This window comes from Neodiprion lecontei, chromosome 3, assembly GCF_021901455.1.
Source record: "Neodiprion lecontei isolate iyNeoLeco1 chromosome 3, iyNeoLeco1.1, whole genome shotgun sequence".
In the NCBI taxonomy this organism is placed as follows: Eukaryota; Metazoa; Arthropoda; class Insecta; order Hymenoptera; family Diprionidae; genus Neodiprion; species Neodiprion lecontei.
This window is the reverse complement of record NC_060262.1, coordinates 4,365,974-4,387,297: the sequence shown is the minus strand read 5'-3', so window position 1 is coordinate 4,387,297 and position 21,324 is coordinate 4,365,974. Positions and strand designations below refer to the sequence as shown.

The 21,324-nt window shown below is 36.5% G+C and overlaps 2 protein-coding genes across 3 annotated transcripts in view; one reads left to right on the top strand and one right to left on the bottom strand.

The window, feature by feature from the left end:
- LOC107224754 (26S proteasome non-ATPase regulatory subunit 1) overlaps positions 1–21,324 on the top strand; it is a 67,203-nt gene that overhangs the window by 40,724 nt on the left and 5,155 nt on the right. The gene's annotated exons all lie outside the window — the stretch shown is intronic.
- Positions 6,625–21,324, bottom strand: part of LOC107224748 (5-hydroxytryptamine receptor 2A) — a 79,111-nt gene continuing 64,411 nt past the window's right edge. The window contains exons 4-6 of one of the 2 annotated variants that reach the window (XM_046734109.1): positions 20,866–21,082; positions 17,219–17,618; positions 6,625–10,802 (exon numbers count right to left, since the gene is read on the bottom strand). In XM_046734109.1, coding sequence (XP_046590065.1) covers positions 9,803–10,802; positions 17,219–17,618; positions 20,866–21,082 — 1,617 coding nt within the window. In that variant the 3' untranslated portion in view covers positions 6,625–9,802. The remainder of the gene's footprint in view (positions 10,803–17,218; positions 17,619–20,865; positions 21,083–21,324) is intronic. The other variant, XM_046734111.1, reaches the window with a different exon arrangement.

Here is a 21,324-nt window from a genome sequence, read left to right as displayed (position 1 = left end):
ATTTTTGAGAAATGTGAGGCCTTGTTTCTCATTTTATTTCGCATTCGGGTTGTAAATATCGATTTGCATGGAACCTTGGAATGTAGAAAATTGAGGTTCAGATGAAAAGTCGAAGTGTATTGGAAGGTAAAAATCTGGGAAAATCGAAATCCAGAATCATTCGAATAAATACGGATGTATAAATGAAAAATATAGAAATTCTTACGATCGAAAAAATGAAAAAAAAAAAAAAAAAACACGGAGAGAAAAATTACGGAATAAATAAATGAGTCGGGTAAGACATTTTGTTTTATTTAAAATTAAATCGACAAGTTAGACCGTTTGAAATTGCGCTTTGATTACAAATGAGCTCATATATATATGATACTGTGTATATATATATATATATATATATATATATATATATATATATATATATGTATATGTATATATATACATACAATTACATAAATTGAAGAGAGAATTCGAGTAATTTGAATTATCCGCATGATATCGCATTTAATTAACGTGAATGTAATAAAGTTGAATGGTAATGAAATGTTCATTTAAACGATGTTACGTGAAATAATAATAACCATTAAATTTTTCCTCCAATAAACAAAAATATTTCAAGCAAAGCGTTCAAAGCGCGGAAGTATTCACAATTTATCCCCGATTGAAGTTACATTTCGTGCCTAAATTTCCTTTTGCATCGTTCCGCGAGGCGTGTATGAAATTAATAAAGAAAAAAAAAAATAAATAAATTCAATTTTCTCACATCGCTTTGTCTGTTTCGACGCCATTTTCCACTCAGTCGCGGTCATTCGTTTATCAACAATACTTCTGCCGTTGTTGTTTTTGTTGTTCTTATATCGAGTAAAAGTTGTCGTTGCGGGAAAAGAAAGTAAAGTTTGCGATTTTTCCAGCTGAAAAAAAAAAAAAAAAAAAAAACATTCGACATTCGGCAACTTGTACAATATTCGATTCGTACGAATCAAAATCGCCCTCCACGTTTCGGCGTATGAATATCTTTCCTCTTTGAATCCGCCGCGGTTATCCCGGTAATTGATTATATCCACCCACGCATTCCGGCTCTGCGATCGAGTCGACAGGCTTAATTAGTTTCCTCCTCCTATACGGTTGGACCCTGTTCTCCGTGTTCCTCACTCTCCATCCCCATCCCCGTCCCTATTCCTATTCCCGTTCCCATTCCTCTTCTCCGTTGACTACTCAAATTATTCGACGAATGTCGAGGCTTGTCGAGGATTAACGAGAAATCGCCGAAATCGTCCCGCATCCTTTGCACGTATTACCGATCCGCCAACTTCTGTTCGGTTGGTATTACGTATGCCTACGCAAGCTTCGAAATTCATTGCCGGCTATTCGCTTCATATCATTTTTTACACATACGTTATTATTTTTATTTCCCATACCGATTCATTTTCAGTAATAATTGGTTTTTCATCGACACTGTTTGGAATTTTTCTTATTCCTTGTTCTCAACGTTGTTGTTGTTGCTGTTTCATTTCACAAGTATACTCGTCAGGCGGTTTCGATATTTTATTTTTCATATACCAATACACATGTGATAGATAATATATATATATGTGTATATATATATATATATATTTTTTTTTTCTTTCAAAGCCTATTTAGAATATCTTAAGTATCTTAGTGTACATATAAATATTAAGACTTTGTTCTGTTTTTGTTCGCATTTATATCTAAATTTTCTTATACTACCTGTATACCCAATATTCGACCGATCAAACGCGGCATTATATTCTTAAATTAATTATTGTGCAGGCGTATATTTCGTATCAATATCATAAATCCGCAAACATTATTCGAACGTTTAATATCTCTGATGCAGTTAAAAGTAGCATAACATTGCACAATTTCACGTATAAGTATAACCGAGCAATGGGTGATGATAAAAAAAAAAAAGAAAAAAAGAACGATCATAATGATAACGACAACGACAATAATAACAATAATAATAATAATAATAATAATAACGATACAACAATCGAGCTCCAAATTAATGGAGACAAGGTTATGAAAAGAAAAAAAAATTCCACACAATGCTATTTCGCGTGTAAAATACGAATGCATGTCAGACAATTGTTTACACTGTTAGGTATACACTATAGATTATTACATTGTACACAGAATCTTTCCTTTTATTATCTAATATTTCCTTCTATATATACATATATATATATATGAATATATGTATAAGATATTCAACTGTATCGTTGCATATTATATTTATATTAGGGTGAGCCAAAAAAACTAACCTACCGAATCTATGGTCTTAAAAGGACCTATTTACTGAGAATAAAATTCTTCCGTTTGGAAAGATTTTTAGCTCAATTTTAAAAGGTGTCGCTGGCCGTTTTAAATTTCCCATTTAAATAACATACGTATAATTTTTTCTTCATTACAAATGTTGTAACTTTTGAACCGTTTGAGATAAAAAAATTTTCAAGGCATATTCTTGTAAGGCGTGAAATTCTCTAAAAAAGTCCCTGGAGTTGATTTCTTAGACTCCAAATTCGTATAATTACGGGCGGTGAAAGTCGAAGAAAAGCGGAAATATGCGGTATAGCGTTAATACAAAATTACAATCGAACTTTAACGAAAAATGAAGAACGAAAACAATTTATTTTGCAATTAGTGCAATTACGTCGCCAGCAATATCCTAATTGTAACAAACAAAGTTTTATCAACGATTAAAAAGAATATTAATGTTTCAGAGTGCAATAAAAAATAAATAAATGAGTTAAAACTCTACTCCTTTGACGAATCTAGTTTATAAACAACATCTTTCACACACCTTATTTCATTTTAGCTCAAGTTTTTTCATTTAATATGGATGTTTTCAATCGCAGAGCCCTAAAACTGCATATTTCTGTTTTTCTTTGACCTTCACGGCCCGTAAGTATGCGAATTTTTGAGTCTAGAAAATCAACCCCACAGTCTTTTTTTTAGAGAATTTAATGCCATACAAGAATATGCCTTGAAATTTTTTTTATTTCAAACGGTTCAAAAGTTGCAGCATTTTTAATGAAAAAAAAATGTTCCGCGCGTCATTTAAATGGGAAATTTCAAATGGCTAGCGACACCTTTTAAAATTGAGCTAAAAATTTTTCCAAACGGGAGAATTTTTTTCTCAGTAAATACGGTCTTTTTAAGACCGCACATTCGATAAGTTAGTTTTTTCGTCTCACCCTAATATACATATAGTATACATCACACTAGATGTATGTTACATACATCGCAGTGCAGCAGTATACATAATTATTTCTCGTCACGCGCTACTCTTTAAGCGTACTGTCTCCCCTCTACTGCAGCAATCGCTATTATACAATATGTATATTTCTTTTTTTTTTTCTAATTATACACAAATATAATTATTTAATTTTTTTTTCTCATTCTTATCTTATCATCCGCCGTCTTATAATTTAAGGTCAATATAATAACAGTGATTATTGTTGTTGTTACTATATTTAATAGACGCAAGTAATGGGGACAATAACGAAAATCGTAATAACAATATTGCGAAGACAATCGTAATTGAAATTTAATTTAAAATGTTATAAAGTATAGTTCAATTTTTGAGGAATAACGCGGATGTGTATTCAATGATTCATTGTATATGCTGGGAAAAATTATTTCGTTCTTATTATTTACGTATTTGAACTTTTACTCTTAATTTTATTTCACCTGCATGCGCGATCATAACGTATTCAACATCTTTCGGTTCGGTTAAATAATTAAATTAGTCTGATCGTGTGTTATGTAACGTGGAGTTGTAAATTTAATTTTCGTGCACGAAACACTGCGGTGGAATAAAAAATGTAGGCGACGTCAAGATGAAAAAGAAATAAGCAAATAAAAAAAAAAAATAAGCGGATCGAGATGGAAATAGGAATAGAAATGGGAATGGAAATAGCGAGGGACACGCGACAGTCACGAATATCGATCGACGCGTTTTAAAAATACGAATATGGCGATATGTAATTAAATATCATCGCATTCTCTGCAGAAAAATTTCTAGTCTTGCATATCGTAAAGAAGTTGGAAAGAAATGAAAATTAGAAATATGGTTCCGCAGTGAATAAAATTGAAACCAAAACTAATTTTAAAATATTACTTTAATGATGATCAACCGATTTCAAATGTCATGCGAAACCGGCTACGATGAAATTTTTTCATTCCAACAATATTAGATTTTAGTCGTTCATTTTTTTTCGCCGCGATCCAGTTTCGGCTGTTCATTTTTATTTTTATTTTCACACAATTTCACGATTGAAAATTCTTGTGATTCTCTTTTTCTTTCTCTCCGTCAAATTTCAACGACTTTTGAAACAGATTGGTGAAGTAAACGGGACAAAAAGAAAAAAAAAATAAAATAAAATAAAAAATCAACGAGTATCATAAAAATTTGTCTTTCCGAGCGATATTTTTTAAATCTTGATAAATTCAAGTTTCGCAACTGGATATATTGTTGAAAAATCAATTGACGTGGAAAAATTAAACTCCTCAATCACACCATCGAAAAATAATTCATTTTTGAAAGCCCGTACTTATAAAACTTGGTTACTCAGACACTATGGCTTCTAGTTTCTAGTTTACAGTCCTTTGATGTCACGCGGCGGTATTTTGTAAACCCATCTAGATTTCCTGACCGATTCTCTTTGATCTTTCTCGTCTATACCGCCTCGTTATCAGCTCGTACAGTGCTTATATACATATTACAACGCAGACGCAGCAGCCAGACGAATCGACGCCCCTTCTCTTTGCTACCCCTAATCAATATTGTATCAACCAGATAAATCTAAACATGTGCGAAGTGTGTTTCAAAGTTGTATCTCTCTTTGGCAAGCTTTGCTTGCTTTGTTCGTTCAATTTTTCACATTTTGTAAGCGAAAATTGCAAAAAGCAAAGTAAAAAACAGCACATTGACGAAAACGTTTTATTTCCGTAAATGAAATTTCTAATCGCCTCTCGTTTTCTATCTATTTTCATCCACAAGTTGGCGTCAGTGCGAATGAACGTGAGATTTCAAATTGCGTTAGAAGAAGGTGACAATATCAGATTGTGAGAGGAGAACGCGGACGTCTCGTCCTAGGTGAAAAATTTATCATTGATACGGCACTGGAATTTTGGCTTCATGAATTGTGCGTAGCGATTTTTTGTAAACTAGATTTAATAATTGTTTTAATCGTTTACTCGTTTATTTATAGAGAAACTTTCACGCAAAATCGAACAACCAAATATTCATCAATTCTAATATGTTATAATTACATTGAACATTTCAATTTACGAAACGAATGCAAAAATTATATACGGTACGGAATTGGAATGATATTTACACAGAAACCTACAATTGGGCTTGAAAAATTGTCATAAACTGTCACATAAAATCTAACTAATTACGAAGAATAAATAAATGAAAAAATTAACGAAACAATTATCGAATCTATTGGAAAAAAAAAAAAAAACAATGCTTCGTATAATTCACGCAATTCGACCTCGTTCGAGATGATCGCGTTCTTAATTAAAAATTTGAGATGTCACGTTTTTTCATACCGTCGTCAAAGTTTCCTCTTCGTTGTATTTTCATTCTCCCTCCTCGTGTTCTTTCTACGTCTTCTTCATCTTCTTCACCGTCGCTGTCGTCATCCCCCCCCCCAACTCACCTACTTATACCTAAACGCTCGGAGAATCGTCGATTTAGACCATTTTGAAGAAAAATAAAAATGCTAAACAGCTCGCGTAACGCAGTTACCAGGGCATGGGACTGGTATGTATGTATATATACGTACATGCATGGCGAGCTCGACTCGAGGAAATAAAAAAAAAGAAAACGATCTAGAAGCGAAAAAACAGAAAAAGAAGAGAATTCACATGCATAGAGAGTGCGGGTTAAATTATACCGCGAACATTCTTTTCCCTTCCTATCTCAATTTTATTGTTTTTTTTTTATCGCATAAAATGTTTATTGAAAATGAATTTCTAATTATTTTCCAATATATATATATATCTATATATATATTGGAAATTTTATATTTATATATAGAAATTATATATACATATATTTATTTCTTGCGATAAGATGAAGAGGAAAACAACGAAAAAATTTACTGTGCTTATGTGATCGATATAATTCAAAGGCTAAGAAATATCGACGGAAAGATATTGTCATTATCATAAGTTTCGTCCATGATAAATGATACAGTGTGTAATTATAATTCGTAATTGACCTACTGTAATTAACCAGTTCATTTAAAAATCGTCCATGAATTACACAGTTATTAAGATCTCATAATACGATTATGTTAATAGATATTTTAAAATCCATCGCACTTTTTTTACACATGCGTACACAGTTATACATACATATATCTGTTTATATATATATAAACAGTTTTCGTCACTAACAAGCAGACACACCTATGCTTAAGTGTATTATCAATTGCACAAATAATCTTTTATAATCACTTCGTTATTCAGCCCTCGCACATAATAACTCTATATTATAGATATATTCTATGTATTACACTCGTCGATACATGTATATAAATGGATTTAAAATTAGGCTTTTCACAATTTTTAGCACCTTAGATTCACTACGCGGTAAAAATTTATTTCAATTCTCTCTATACCTTTCAACCGGTTTCATTTTTTTTTTTTTATATTATTCATAGAAAAAGAAATAATTGAACAGATTTATTATAAACGCAGACGTGAATTACACATTTAGACTACAGGTACATCAGGATAGATCTATCATTTATATATTCGTTATTGATTTATCTGTTTGTTTTATGTATAGGAATATTTTTTTTTTTTTTTCTTCTTATTACAGCTCTTTCGTATCCATTTTTACCCGTCTACTAATTATCTTTCGTTACATCACGTACTCAACATTTATACAATCGATTGTACGAATAGTAATACGTATACAAATATGGGTGCACATCAATTGACTTACATATAGCTGCATATAACATTATTATTCGTTTCGAATGAAAATCGTAGACGACGAAATTATCGTCTTCCTGTTTCATAGATCTCAATTTACCGTCGTTCGATAAGGCAGAGAAATATATTATCGATGCGAGGATTGACCGATTTTTCGGTATTGCCTTCGGTATTATCTTGAAATATACTTCTCTACTTTGTTTTACAGTTTCACTAAATACGGGCACAAGCGAAATTGACACTCGTGATGTGATAATTTTTCACTAATGCACAAAAGTTTTCACGATAACGATCGCGTGTCGGTAAAGTTCGAAATCTTTATTACCGGTGGATAGTTGAAAATCGATAAAACAGGAGAACATATCGTCTTACTCTACCGCGTAATACTCGATCGATATAACCTAACTCTAATTCTAATCTAATGATGAAGATTGTTCGTTCGCTCTTTAGCCCTACGTATTGTAAACAAATTATGTTAATGGTACAGATGTGGATATTCTTAGATATTTTCACCTATAGCATTGCAGCCGAAGTTGTCGATTAATCTATACAAGCATTTTATTACGTAACACTCGTATATAGTCACTCGAAAACGCCATTGTTACCAACTACATCAAGTTCCCATACAATGTTGATTACGTACATTTTGTACAAAACATTTGGGCAGGCTGGTAAAAATGAAATAAAACGCGGGGGCGAAAAAAAAAAAAAAAACAACCGTAACAATGAAATCCATATTCACTAACTCCAATTTTAATACAAGTTTCTATTCATTCTCTCGATCAGTCATTCTCATGTGGAAATATTTCTACCCTCATTTTTCTTTCTTCCTCTGTTTTTCCATTCTGTTTTTGAATCGCAATTTTCGCCGTTTGTTTTATTCATCTCGTGAAAGAAAAAAAAAAAAAAAAATTGTTGCAAACGTACACAGACTCTTTCTTTTTCACTGCAGACCGTTGGCCGAACGGATGTTACACTTTACGTGTGTGTGTGTGTGTGTATATGACTGTGGGGTGCAACGTCACATTGTACTCTCTCCCTGTCTATATTATACGTTGCACAACAACGTCCGTGTCGTTAAAATTCAACCACCGTTCTGCTGCTGTTCCCGGATCTCATTGTTGTTCCAGTTCTTCAAATCTTTTTTCTATTCGCCTGAAAAAACTTTACCGCAAACAAGCCGTCTGTATATTACCGTTGAATGTATGCCGCGTATAACGATCGCTTCATCTTTCGTTTCGCGATAATGAGATTGACAATAGCGATTATGATTACGACGATATTAGTAATAACAGCAACAACGACGACGACAACAATAATAATAATAACAATAACAATTGCCGCTTCTAGAGTCGCAATCGTAATTTCTTTCTTGCTTCATCCGGTGGTGATTTATTTAATATTCTTACTTGTGGAAGGAAAATATTCAATGAAATTTTTCACGAATTTTACCGCGAATCTCGTCACAGTGTTGGGAAAAATCGAGAGAAACGTTATTTTGAAACACATCCTAATTTTGTGTACATAAAATTTATGAACTTGAAGGAGGAACGTTGCTTCGTTATTACTCAAATCGTCACGTGTAGTAGAATGATAGGATACGTAATATTATCAGTGTATGAAGCTGGTTGCGTATTGAAATATCGACGAAGCGTGAAAACCGAACCTCAATTTAATCCAATTATATTATTCCACCCCAATGATCTCTCTATAACAATTTAACAATCGTCGATAGCTCATATTGTAAAAATTACACGCAATAATCAATATAATAACCATCATTTTCTCGTTGAGCAGCCTGTTTGTGGTTTTCCACATTATAATTTTTCCCGCGTAACGTTGTTGTTGTTGTTGTTGTTGTTGTTGTTGTTGATATTATTACTATTATTATTGTTATTGTTGTTGTTGTTGTTGTTATTATTATTATTATTATTATTATTATTATTATTATTATTATTATTATATTTAATATTATTCATGTACTCTAGTATGGCTTGCGTGCTTGAATTTGCATTCAATTATTAGCGATATTATTCTAAATTTATATTCATTAGCTCACAGTCACTATCGTTATACTACCTATTATACGTATAATCGATTTATTGCACTGCAGGTTCTTATCCTCAATTTTTGTTATTTTTATTATTATTACCATTATTGTTGTTGTTATCGTTATAATTACTATTATTATTTCTCTTTAAATTACAATACACACTTACATCGTGATAAATACCACTTTGGAGTTCACAGGCCGGCAAAATTCTAGAATTCATTATACTGTGCCGGGGTATTGAAGGTGGGAATGATTGTCGTAGAAACAAAATTTTTATACCTTATTTCAGAGAAGAATATAAATTTGTTTTCAAACACAGAAGAAGTTTGTTTCGTAGATTGAAAGAATATCAATCAATGAATGTATTTGTATGGATAATGTTACGTGTACCTCTGTTCAAAATCGAATCACCCCGAGCACGGTTGACTCTTGATAAATTTCTACGCTTCAAAATCTGGCCATACGCGTGAGTCGATTTCATTATCACCAGGTGGGGATTCTCAGCCTGGTCAGAGCCCCGAGGTCGGGAAGTTACCGAGAGTCTATAATCGCAGATTTAAATGAACGATACACTAGTACGCGCTAGAAACGTTACGTAGAAAATTAATCACCGAGCGTTTGCAGCTGTCGTTCAGTTTTTCATCTTCTATCGCGGTGTCGCGGTTCGCGAAAAAATATGCGGAATCGCAATGTAGATCGGGTGGTATTTTTTTTCACCCAAATATAGGATCGTCAGACTCGACTAGCGGCGCCCCTGGGTCGTCGCTTAGGCAGGGCCTACCTGGCGGGCCTCCAAGTCTGGTTTCTGTACCGGCAGAGTAAAACCTTCTTGAAGGCCTGCCTGAAGACTTTGTTGAAAATGGTGTAGAATATGGGGTTGACCATGGAGCTGGCGTATCCGAGCCAGGTGACGAGGTCGACGATTTTGTGACTTATTCTCTTCTCGCAGTCGGGACAAAATGCGGGCACTAAATTCAGGACGAAAAACGGCGCCCAGAGGATAACGAAGGTGAAAAAGACGACCCCGAGAACCTTGGTCGCCTTTTGTTCAAGCCTGATAATCCTACCGTGCCGTGAACTATTTCTTGATACGACGCTACTCGTTCTAGAATGGTGGGTTCGAACTGGGCCCGCGTAACGCATCAGACAGGGTGACGAATTGTTGCTCTTTGCCGCTAGGGTCGCGGCTCCGTTGTGCGCGCGCATCGTCGCGGCCCGACGAAGCGGCGAGGCTCTAGGTGGCGCCAGCAGCGTCTTCGTACTACCGACGCTAGAGCCGCGGCGTCCCCCCCTCCACGTCACGACGGACCCCGACTCCGGGCCCCGCTGTCGGGCCAGCAGGCCCATGTCGAGCGGCCCCTTGCCGATCGGCTTCAGCGTATCGCTCGAAACGATAACCAACTCGGTCGACGGACGACGCGGCTGGCGATCGGAGCCCTCGCCGAAGTAGGGACAGGTGCACGGAGGTGGCAGAGGCAGCGCCCTCTCTTCCCCCCTCCCTTCACCGCCCGTCGACTGTGGCGCCGCCACCGATTCCCGCACCTCTCGATCATCAGCAGCCGTTGGCGATCGCGTGAACTCTCTCTGAACGTGGAAACTCGACGCTCGTTTACGGCCCATTCGCGGTGGTGTGTTCACGCGGCTGAGGTGCGCCTCGTTGTACGTCGATGCTCGACGTCGTTGACGCCACGGCGTTGGTGGATATCCTTCCTCTACTCCCTGCAGTGTCAGGCTTGTTCGAGAACCCGATGCGCTGCTTGGCGCACTTCCGTCGAATCTGAAAAACACAGAGGGAAAAAGAATTTTTTGTTAGATTGCTGAGGTTTTTTTTTACGATTCGTTGATTTTTTTTTATGGGGTTATAGCCTAACTTGGAAGCTCTCGAAATTTCTTAGAAATTACACGAATTGTAGAAGTTTCGAAATCCCATACTTTGAAAGCATGGGATACCTTTCCGAGATGATTGAAATTTTTTCAAGTAATTTGAAATCCTGATTAATCACGCGTGCGAACGATACCTGATTGAGGGCTATGTAACTGCAGCCGTCAGTGTGAAACCAAGATGTTAACGATCGATGTGCACGAAGTTTGTAGAGACAAATTTGAATGCCTGTTCCGAAACAGATTGCAAGACATTTGAGTAAACGTCACCGGAACTTGGTGTTACCTTGAATTGCGCCGATATCGAGGTTCTCTAATTCCCTATCGAATTTGATCGATTCCCGTTGATTGTAACGCGAAACTCTTGGCCTAGAATCGAGTGAGGAAAAAAATTCGCGGTGTTTCGTGACTTGGCGAAGTGACACCTCTGCCTATTGGTTTACTAACGTGTTTCTCCCTCAAACGATCATCGGAGGTATAAATCGACGGTAAGAATCGCCGAGAAAAGAAAGAGGAAAGAATGCTAGACAGGGTAACCTGCCTTTGGTCGATAGAGATTGATCGTCTGTGTCGACGAATGGTCGTCTGTACCAATGAAGAAAAAGAGCCTCTTGTCGCTCCTTCGAAGCAGGAGTGAAACGATCAGGATCCGGACACGAGAAGTCCTTGGTCAACACAATACTCGCCTAAACGTTAGGCGGGCTTCGTTTTACCGCACTCGACTGTCCCAATCAACCTGTTCACTCAACGTCGTAGTGAAAAATGCCGCCCGGAATTGACTGTACTGAATTCCCAAGGAAAGCACCCGAGGTTTACCTCACCGATTCTCATCACTCCGTCATATGTTGTAGGGCATCGAAAAAACTTTTACAACTACTCGTTTCACATGCCAATTTGATCATCTCAAAGTTAAGAGTCACCCCTGATGTTTGATTTTTCAGGATATCCCGATAAAGATATAAATTTTTTGGATTAAACCGATTGGACATTATTGTTCATCATCCATTGGATGGTAATACGCGCAGTGCTTTTACCCTCCGAGATTGCTCTCCTTGATTTTTGCGGATGGAGGGTTGTTCTCACACTTCAAACGCCTGAATTGACATGTCAAAGAAATACTCGTCTTATGTTTTTTCGAGATACAACATGTTACAAACGGCAGAATGAATAAAATCGGCGAAGTACACCTCGGGTACTTTCCTTGTCAATCAGATTCTTTGGGATGACCGTGAATCGCCATTAACAGGATCCTGAATCGGCGCTGGATGACGGTTATCGTTTTGGCTCGAGTCAGAAAAACGTCTTCAATCTGGATGTCTCTACAGTAGGAAGTTCGAGGAAAAAGTCCGGATGTTACGTTTTGCTCCGTCAACGTTTCGCACCGTCAGCTTAACTGAGAAAGAAACTCCACAGTGAGTTTGAAGTTGGAGTTGGAGGATGTACCTACACGTGGTTCTTTCGAACTGGTTGTCACTCGTCTCGTTTATCAGTTTTGCTTCACCGTCTCGGAAATTGGATAGATAAGAAATTGAGAAAGGCGGAAAAATGTATTAAGAAGCGTTGATGGCGATCGTGAAAGCGAGGTATCAGACCCTGAAAAGAGAAGCTTCCGAGCGTCTACGTAGGTCAAAAAAGCCGTCTTGGCCGGGGCTTCGAACATTCAATTCCCATTATATACGCTTGAATATTCCACCCGCGATGTGCAAAGTCTCGGAAAGAGATAGTCGATCCTGCATTCGAAGTAGGTATAACGGCGGGCAATCAGAGAGAAGAAGTTTTCAAGAAGATTGGGGGGCTGTCGTCGAGAAACGAGATACCGCCAATAAATCTCTTGGGGTGAAAATATATTATATACGTAAGGCACGTTGCGCAGCGATGCCGTTCAGGACGCAATCCGAGTGTCGTCGTTATATTATTTTAAGAGTACTTGAACTGTCGCGATATGAAACGATCTTGTTTCGAACGTGCGGCAAATTCGTTATTACGTTATACTGACAAGTCTGTCCATTAAAAAAGTGTTCCAACATTTTTAAATATAGTATATATTATCGCTTTTCGATATTCTATTCGGAACGAACTGACGGTCTCGGATGATTCTTTGATCAAGTTGTTGTTCAACTTGTTTCATATTCAGATGACTCGTTGGAGACTTTACGATTTCGTACCGATCCAACCTGCGACATCTTTACAACCGCAAAACTGTTGATTACCGAAAAGCACACAAGCATGCAAAGGCTTTGAGCTAATTTTGAACTTGTGAACGGTAGCGTTTGCCTTTCTAACCGTCTTGAAATTCACCCGGAGTATGCAACTCGGCTGGTAATCGACTTCCCTACTGCATGAGGTAGTACCAATGTGTTTACCCAGAGTCTACAATCTCATTCCTGATTGGCAACGCCCCCGTCGACTATCAGGGCGCGAAACTCCAACCAACGAACCAACCCTACATGGGATGACCTCCGCCTATTGGTGGTTCGAAGCAGCGTCATTATCGCTGCAGGCTTGTATAATTCGGAATTGAATACATACGCACACACGCGGAGACACACATTTGCCTGATTTGCCCGATGAGTACGATTTGCTCGGTTTAATTGGTTCCGGATGAAACGAGATGAATTTCGAAGACGGCGAACGAATCGGGTGAAATCAAACTTTGGGGGTTCTTGTCCTTCCGGCGATATTGATATAATCGATTCTGGGAAAGCAAGTGGCAAACTTTTCGGAAACTGAAGTTTCATAATGTTATGCGACAAACTAATTTCCGATGGTTAAATACCGTTTTAGTCGTTACATTCGGCGGATCGATCATGAGACATTGATTGGTGTGTGCTCGCGAGATTCTTTATTTCCGTTTCTATCTCCTTTTTTTTTTTAGTACCAAGGTTCAAAGTCCGATTTACCGTAAAATTACACACCTCCGGAGAAATTTGAGCTTTAAATAAGGCGGTTTGTTGTCTACAAATCCACGCTTTTTATTAACTGTATTACGACGAATATTTATCAAACCATTATAGCCTTAAGCTACAAATACCTTTTTTAAAGTACAAAAATAGAAAGTACTAGAATTTTAAACACGAGCTAAGATATCGATTACTCATTTTACATCAATTTAAACTTGTTAAAAATCTGGTAGATTAATTGGATTTTTAAACGAACTAAAACAACCATACAAAAGACTTTTCTAAAAATCATTTGTTTTCAATTATTCTGAATCAATTCAAAATGAAGCATCGATATCTAAGCTTTTTTTATAATTCTGATTTTCACTGTTTTTATTTTATTTATTTATTTTTTTTTTGTTTTTAAAGAGATTCTCATAACTTACGCAATTAATAGTTTCGACAAATACTCGATAGTGCGATTATCCCGTAACAAAATTAGTACAAAAGTGATTTTTGGCCAAGCAACTTAAGCTTAAACGAGCTGAACTAAATCAGAATCGTAATCGTTATACCGAAATGACGTTTGCACGCGCGGCGTTTTCCCCGATTTTCCCAACTTCCGTTTCGTTTCCTGGATTTTACTTTCTTCTTTTTGTCTCACGTTTCTTTCCTCTATTTCCTTCTGCAAAAACTAGCGAATTCTTTTTGTATCTTCTATTTTCATTCATCGCTTTCGCCTCTCGACGACAAAGCGTTCATTTTATTCCGAGACACGAGCATGCCATGAAGACCGTCCTCTCGTTTCGATGAAACGGTATTCCGCGCGGCTCGTCTTGGCTTTTCGACGCTATAAAAACAGAATTTCAACCCTCTGGTCTGCATGCGGAGCCTTGTATCCATATTATAAATGTAGGTGTACACATATACACGAATGCAAGGGGAAGAGAAGATGAAAATTCTGGACTCCATCAAAATAACAATTTATGTGTATATATATATATATATGCACTTAAGAACGTGAAATCGACACCAGGAAATTTTCCTTCTATCCTTTTCTTTCTATAATAATAATAAGACTAATATCTCGCAGAAAAATTTGTGCCAAAGAAAACTCTTTATTTGTTCGCGTGCGCGGAATTTCCACTCAACGGAAATTGAATTCAAACTTCTCAAGTTCTGATTTATCCTGTTCTCGTTCGTACGATATCATGAAATCAAGGAGCGACTTCTCTCCGACTTTTGCGTAACTGAAAACCCTGCTATTTCGTAATTTCCCCACATACCGCCTGACCTAACCTCCACTCTTAACAGCTTCAGGGTTTCACACGACATTCAGACTAGCTGAAGAAAGACGCAAGTCGGAAATTAACCAGGCCTCAGAAAAGTCCCAAAGTAGCCCCTCCAAAAAAAAATACAAACTAATTGATACGTATACGCGTGTCTGATTGTGAGACGCTCTTGAATTAAGTCCGGTTGTGCGAACGAGAAGAATGCCATAAAAAAAAAAATAATAAAAAAAAAATAAAATCATTCGCTCAACGTACGGAAATAAAAATTTTTTTGCGATACAACTTTGACGTTAGAAAAAAAAAAAAAAAACAATGTTTTACCGAATACTCCTTGTGTAAACTTCATTCGGTACAACGACACTGTGATATATTTTTAAAGATTTTTTCCCCAAGTTGAAAATATACAATCTAATTGTTTGTATAAAATTTTTCGTAAATTCTTGATCCTAAGTTCGCGGAATATTTGCTAATGTATAATAAATCGTTCGAGGTAACGGTTTTCGCTTGCGTGTTTCCTTCGGAGATATGTTGTACACACGGGTAATGTAGACAGATCCAACCAAGTTTGGCCAAGTTTTGACGAAGTTCCTTAACCGTGACCGCGACGTGCCGTTATATATCCACAGCTAGTCTACACTCACATTATACCGGCGTAACACGAGGTATAATAAACGGCAGCTTATTCAACGGCGTAGAATTTCCACCTAAACTTTACCTAATCCTTCTAAATCCCTGAAAGACACGATCAGGATCAGCCCAGGGATTTGCTCAAACTGTAGAGATTTGCAGTCCTCAATACTGTGTGTGATTTATATATATATAAATATGTGTGTGTATATATATACACACATGACATAACGAGAAGGCGCAGCGTTCGCAATTTACGTCAACTTCGTCTTGGGTTGAGTGTATATATATATACATCAATTTCGCGAAAAATTGAAATCATTATTTTTACCACGAATCGGGGCGTCTTTGCAGACATTTTTGTCTTTCTTTTTTCTTTTTGTGGGAATGAAGATAAAATAAAAAAAAAAATGCATACGTGTGAATACATGTTTCATATAAATACACTATCTTCCAGCAATACTATTACATTTTCCTTCTGAAAATATGTATCTTTTTGCTTTTTTTCATTCTCTGTCAGTTTTCAATCTTCTTTTTTTCACTCCCTCTCTCCCCTTCTTTCTTCAATCAAATTCATAATAATCTCTGCAGACGAAACGAGATAAGATACGGTTCGTATTGTGAATTATTACAATTAGTTGTAATAAACCCGAATCTCTTCGTATAATATTCATAAAGGCTTGAGAGATTTCTTTTATATATAGGTATATATATACCTACTGTAAGATTTTTCTTTCGATTAAAATATGTCCCCTTCTTTGGTTAATATAAGATATTTCGTACGAGAAATTCAATTATAACCAAGCGGATATTACCGTTATCTCTTTTTACAGTTATTATATTTACATGCACTCTGCGAATTTTCGTCCTCATTTACTTTCCGTGAATTCGGCAATATATGCTAATCAAATATTTCTTATGTATAAATATATATTCATGTATACCGCAACCCTATAAACTCTCCTTGAGAAATTCATATTCAGTCATGTATAACCAGTCCTCTACGGATCCTGTTTCAATATTTTTCGACCTTTTACACGCACCCGTGTTCTTTGAAGCAAATGAACGAACGAATTAACGAATGAACGAATCGACGATTGAGAAGTAAAAAATGTTGAATAAATAACGAGTCCTGAGCGTCTTACGGGATTTTTTTATTTCGTCATGGTATATCACTCCAAAGAGGTCGATAAATTCAGTTCTTTAAAGAAGAAGGTCGGAATATTCCTCAGCAATCGAAAATTCATCGATATCGAGACGTTCCTTGTATCGGTAGAAAATATGCAACGATCGTTTTGCGACGACAGATTTCTATACCGACATATTACCGACATTTAGCCAAGACGCAAACCTTTTTCTAGTATCATTTATTCTTTTCAATATCATTACCGTATACACCGATATCGGCGATCATTGTTACACGAATCAAACTTCTTACAGAGGTATATTCTCTGTTTTTTTATTTATTTATTTATTTTTTTTAATTTTGTCGCTTATCGAACATCGAATCTCACCCGCTTCGAAAGTTGCAACGATGATGCAGATTCGCGTGATGATGCTGCTGCTGCTGCTGCTGCTGCTGCTGCTGCATCAGGTGTTGATGATTAACGGATCTTGGTGTCGGTGGCGTCTGGCTGCCCGCAGCCGCCGCCGCCATGCCTTCGAGGCCTCTCGAGAGCTTCAGCATTTCGGCACCGAAAGCGTGGAGGGCCGACATCGCCGAAGGCGGTGGGTCGCTTTCCGGTAACCACAATTCGTGCGTGTCGATGGTAGTCAGTTCCGTGTCTGTCGATGCGCCGGAAGTATGCTGCGGCGTGCCACCACCCCCGCCGCCCGCACCGCCCCCACCGACCACCACACCACCGCCGCCCTTGTTCATCAGCAATCTCCTCCATGTACACCTTCTGTCCAAACCTGCCGGGCAAACAGTCCAACGATTTTCATATCCTGTGATTAATAATCTACAGACGTAACGCAATTTTTATATTTACGAATCAATGAACGAGGGTCGAGCAAACGAATCGTTATTGCGAGCGGACGAACGAACGAACGAACGAACGAACGAACGAATCTCGGGTAATTTATAAAAATTACGTCAACCAAGGTGTATTTGGTACATATTGAATCGATGCAGAAAAATAGCGTATAAATGGCGAATCGTGAATAAATAAACAAATGAATATATTATATGAATACCTAGGTCGATACGTGATTAAATTATAATATCAAATCGAGTTAACGCATGAATAATTCAAACGACTAGACGGTTGAAAATGAACTGTTGAATGGATGAAGAAGGGAATAACAAGTTTAAGAAAAAAAAAAAAAACAAAAAAAAAAACAAAGAAAGAACGAAAAAAGAACTTGAAAATCCCGATCAATTGAATTGTACAAATTAGTCAGAGAACGAATTCATATTACATTATTTAGGAATTTTTGCGGCAGCATCTTGTGATAAAATAATTCTCTGCAGTTTCCGTTCAAATTTACAGTGAACGAATACACGATAAATTGATTTAAATTGTATTAAATTGGTTTCCTTTCCTTTTTTTCTCATTTTTTTTTTTTTTTTTCCCCTCGTATCATTGTTTTTTTTTCTACCGCGTTTAGCAATTGTTGCAGAACAAAGGAAAAGACTTTTCTTTTCGCGAAAACGTACGAATTTCTTACATCTATACGACTCGAATTGATAATTTATTTTTTATGTATAACGTATGTATGTATATTGTATATAATTCCAACAAATTTCAAGTCGTAGAAATATTATTATAACATTATTGTTTTTATTGTCGTCGGTGCTACTTCTTGAATCTTGAATTTTCCTCCAATTACGACGCCTGATTGTTTCTACTTTTTGACATCTCATCTGTAGGCACGGGAAATTTCACCAGGGTAAAATAACAAGGGTATATTCCTGCGGCTGAAGGGAGTGACTGATTACTCCCCTAACTTTCCACGGTGAAAAGGCCTTACCACTTTATCTTTACGTATATGTATACCCGAAACGCTTACTGAATTCAAATGTTTTCTTGGAAGTATTTCAATGGTTGAATATTCAATTAGTTACATAAATTTATCAAACATGGCCTGCTGCTGATAATAATTTCTTGCAATCGAGAAATAAATGCAATATTGTCCGTGAAATATGCACGCAGTATCGTTTTCTATTTTTATTTCGCATTGCGTATATACATGTGCATGAATAATAATCATGTAGTAGAAAACGATGGTAAAAAAGGTCAAGGTAAAGTGGAAGAGGAAATAGAATAAAAACTGTATTCGATATGTCCGTGGAAACTATTTCCTTCCAACAGTTTTTATTTCAAATGTTTCAATACTTTTTTACTCGCCACCCTCTTTTCTTCAAACTTACTCATTTTTTTTTTTTACGGTTTTATAAATAAGACGTTGAATCGTAGTTCCGAAACACTGAAATTGTTCTCTCTAATAATATTCAACCAATATAGCTACAATAATCCGGTCAGTTACTCGGAACATTAATTTTGAATGAAATAAAAATAGAAAGAAAGAAAGAAATAAAGAAAGTGAGAAAAAGATTGGAAGTAACGATAGAAATAAATAACGATGGTTAATTGTGTGCGATGCGATTACTCGGCGAGAGCGGAAATTCGAGGAGAGGGGTGAAAAAGGCGGGTTAATTATTAACGCGAATGATGTTCGGAACCTAAAGCACTGCCTATTGATAATAATGAATTTAATACTTAACGAAGAAGCGGAATATCTGCGGTGTTTTCGGTGAAACGAAACGAAACCAAACGAAACAAAACGACAAGTGGTGAGGTTTCAGGAAAGGGGCGTGTCTGGGTGTACAATAGGGACTTTATTATATACACATATAATAAAGTCGCATATACATGTGCATAAATTGCGCGACACTGACGAACTTAATTGAGATTAATTAACGTCGCGTGAAAATTAATGTCAGGATTCACTCGCTTGTATAGAACACGTATTTATATGTATTACGTGTATAGTGAGTATATGTCGCATGACTTGCACGTGCTACGGTGAATGTCACACGCGTTCTATGTACGTGGATATTGTAAATGATGGAAACGGAAAAAAAAAAAAAAAAACAAAACAAAAGAAAGAAAAAAATTAATTTTATGCCAATTTCAACGTTTTTATTACGGACTTTGATTTTTTTTTTTTTTCTCTCTTTATTGTTGTACTCTTTTGTTACCACGCATTTTTACAAGATATCGCGATAAACGCTTGGTACTAGAGAAAAGAAGGGAAGATGGCGATCGAAAAAAAAATTTAAAAAAAAAAAAAATTTATCTAAACAATCGCGTTTCAAAAACGTGGCTGCAAACTGAGTTTGGTCGAATTGAATTTAACTTCGCTTATTTGTAGAAGCGAAAGCGGGAGTTAATTTTTAAAGATTTAAATCTGATCGACTGCCAATATGAAATTCATAATGTATTTGGTTGGAATTTTTATTTTCGAACGATTCAAAAACGTTACGAGAATCGTTTAACAAACATTTTTCTCGAGTTACGAGTGTACGGGTTACGTGATTTTTAAAAATTGCTCACCTGCGGTCGGATTGAATCTGTGTATCAAATTTATAACTTCTGCTTTAAGTCATCCATTATGTTGACTAATTTGACAGTAATTATGAAACGCGGATGGAGAAAACAACGTAGTTTTTTATTTTATTTAACTTACGTACGAGGTCACACATATTAATTATAGATGAATGATCTGTTTCGGCGAAAAAAGAAACACCTCGATTCATTCGCTATAGAACGTCGTACTTTTCGAGCTTTATACGAGACGTAATATTGATGAAAAAAAAAAAAAAAAATAAGAAATAAAGAAAAAATCTTGACGCATTATAACTCGCGATCTATAAATTATTATGTACTATTTTTACGTTTAATTCAATTTATTATAATCCAAAACTCGCGGGTCGCATTGAATTTCAAGAAGATGAAATTTTTTTGAAATCCGGGCATCCTTGAATGTAAAAAACAAAAAAGCCTGACAATATTTAAATGTCCGAATAAATTTCCATCCCTGATCGGTTCCAACCTGCGGTATAAATTGTCAGTATAATCAGCGTCAGGATCGGCCCGAGATTAACATAATCGCCTTTGTAATTATCGTCAGGTTAGTGTACAGATAATACACTGACCTCCTACAGGCGTGCCCTGGGGCCCACCCAACCACCCTGAAGACCAACCTGCTCCTCCGCCAATATTTTGACGCTGTTCCGCGAGGAGACGAACCGTCAATGCGTAGGTCAGGAGCATCACTCCCAACGGAATGTAGAACGATATTATACTGCCGATCAGCTTGTAGAGCGGATCAGGTATCTGGCAGGCTCCGTTTACCAGCACCGATTTATCGTCCTGAAACAGAAGAACAGCGAAATCGTCAGATTTCCATTTTTAACTACCCTCAAATTTAATTTTTTTTTTTTCCTTCGTTTACTGCGAGTTGAAAAAATAAAGAAAACCAAGAAAGAAAAAGAAATCGCGTCTATAATTTTTACCTGACAGATTCAAAGCTGAATCTATTTTGTTACTGTTGGAAATCGAGACATTCGTTCATTTCATTGAATGATTTCTGATGCCGGTTGTTCGGTAAATTC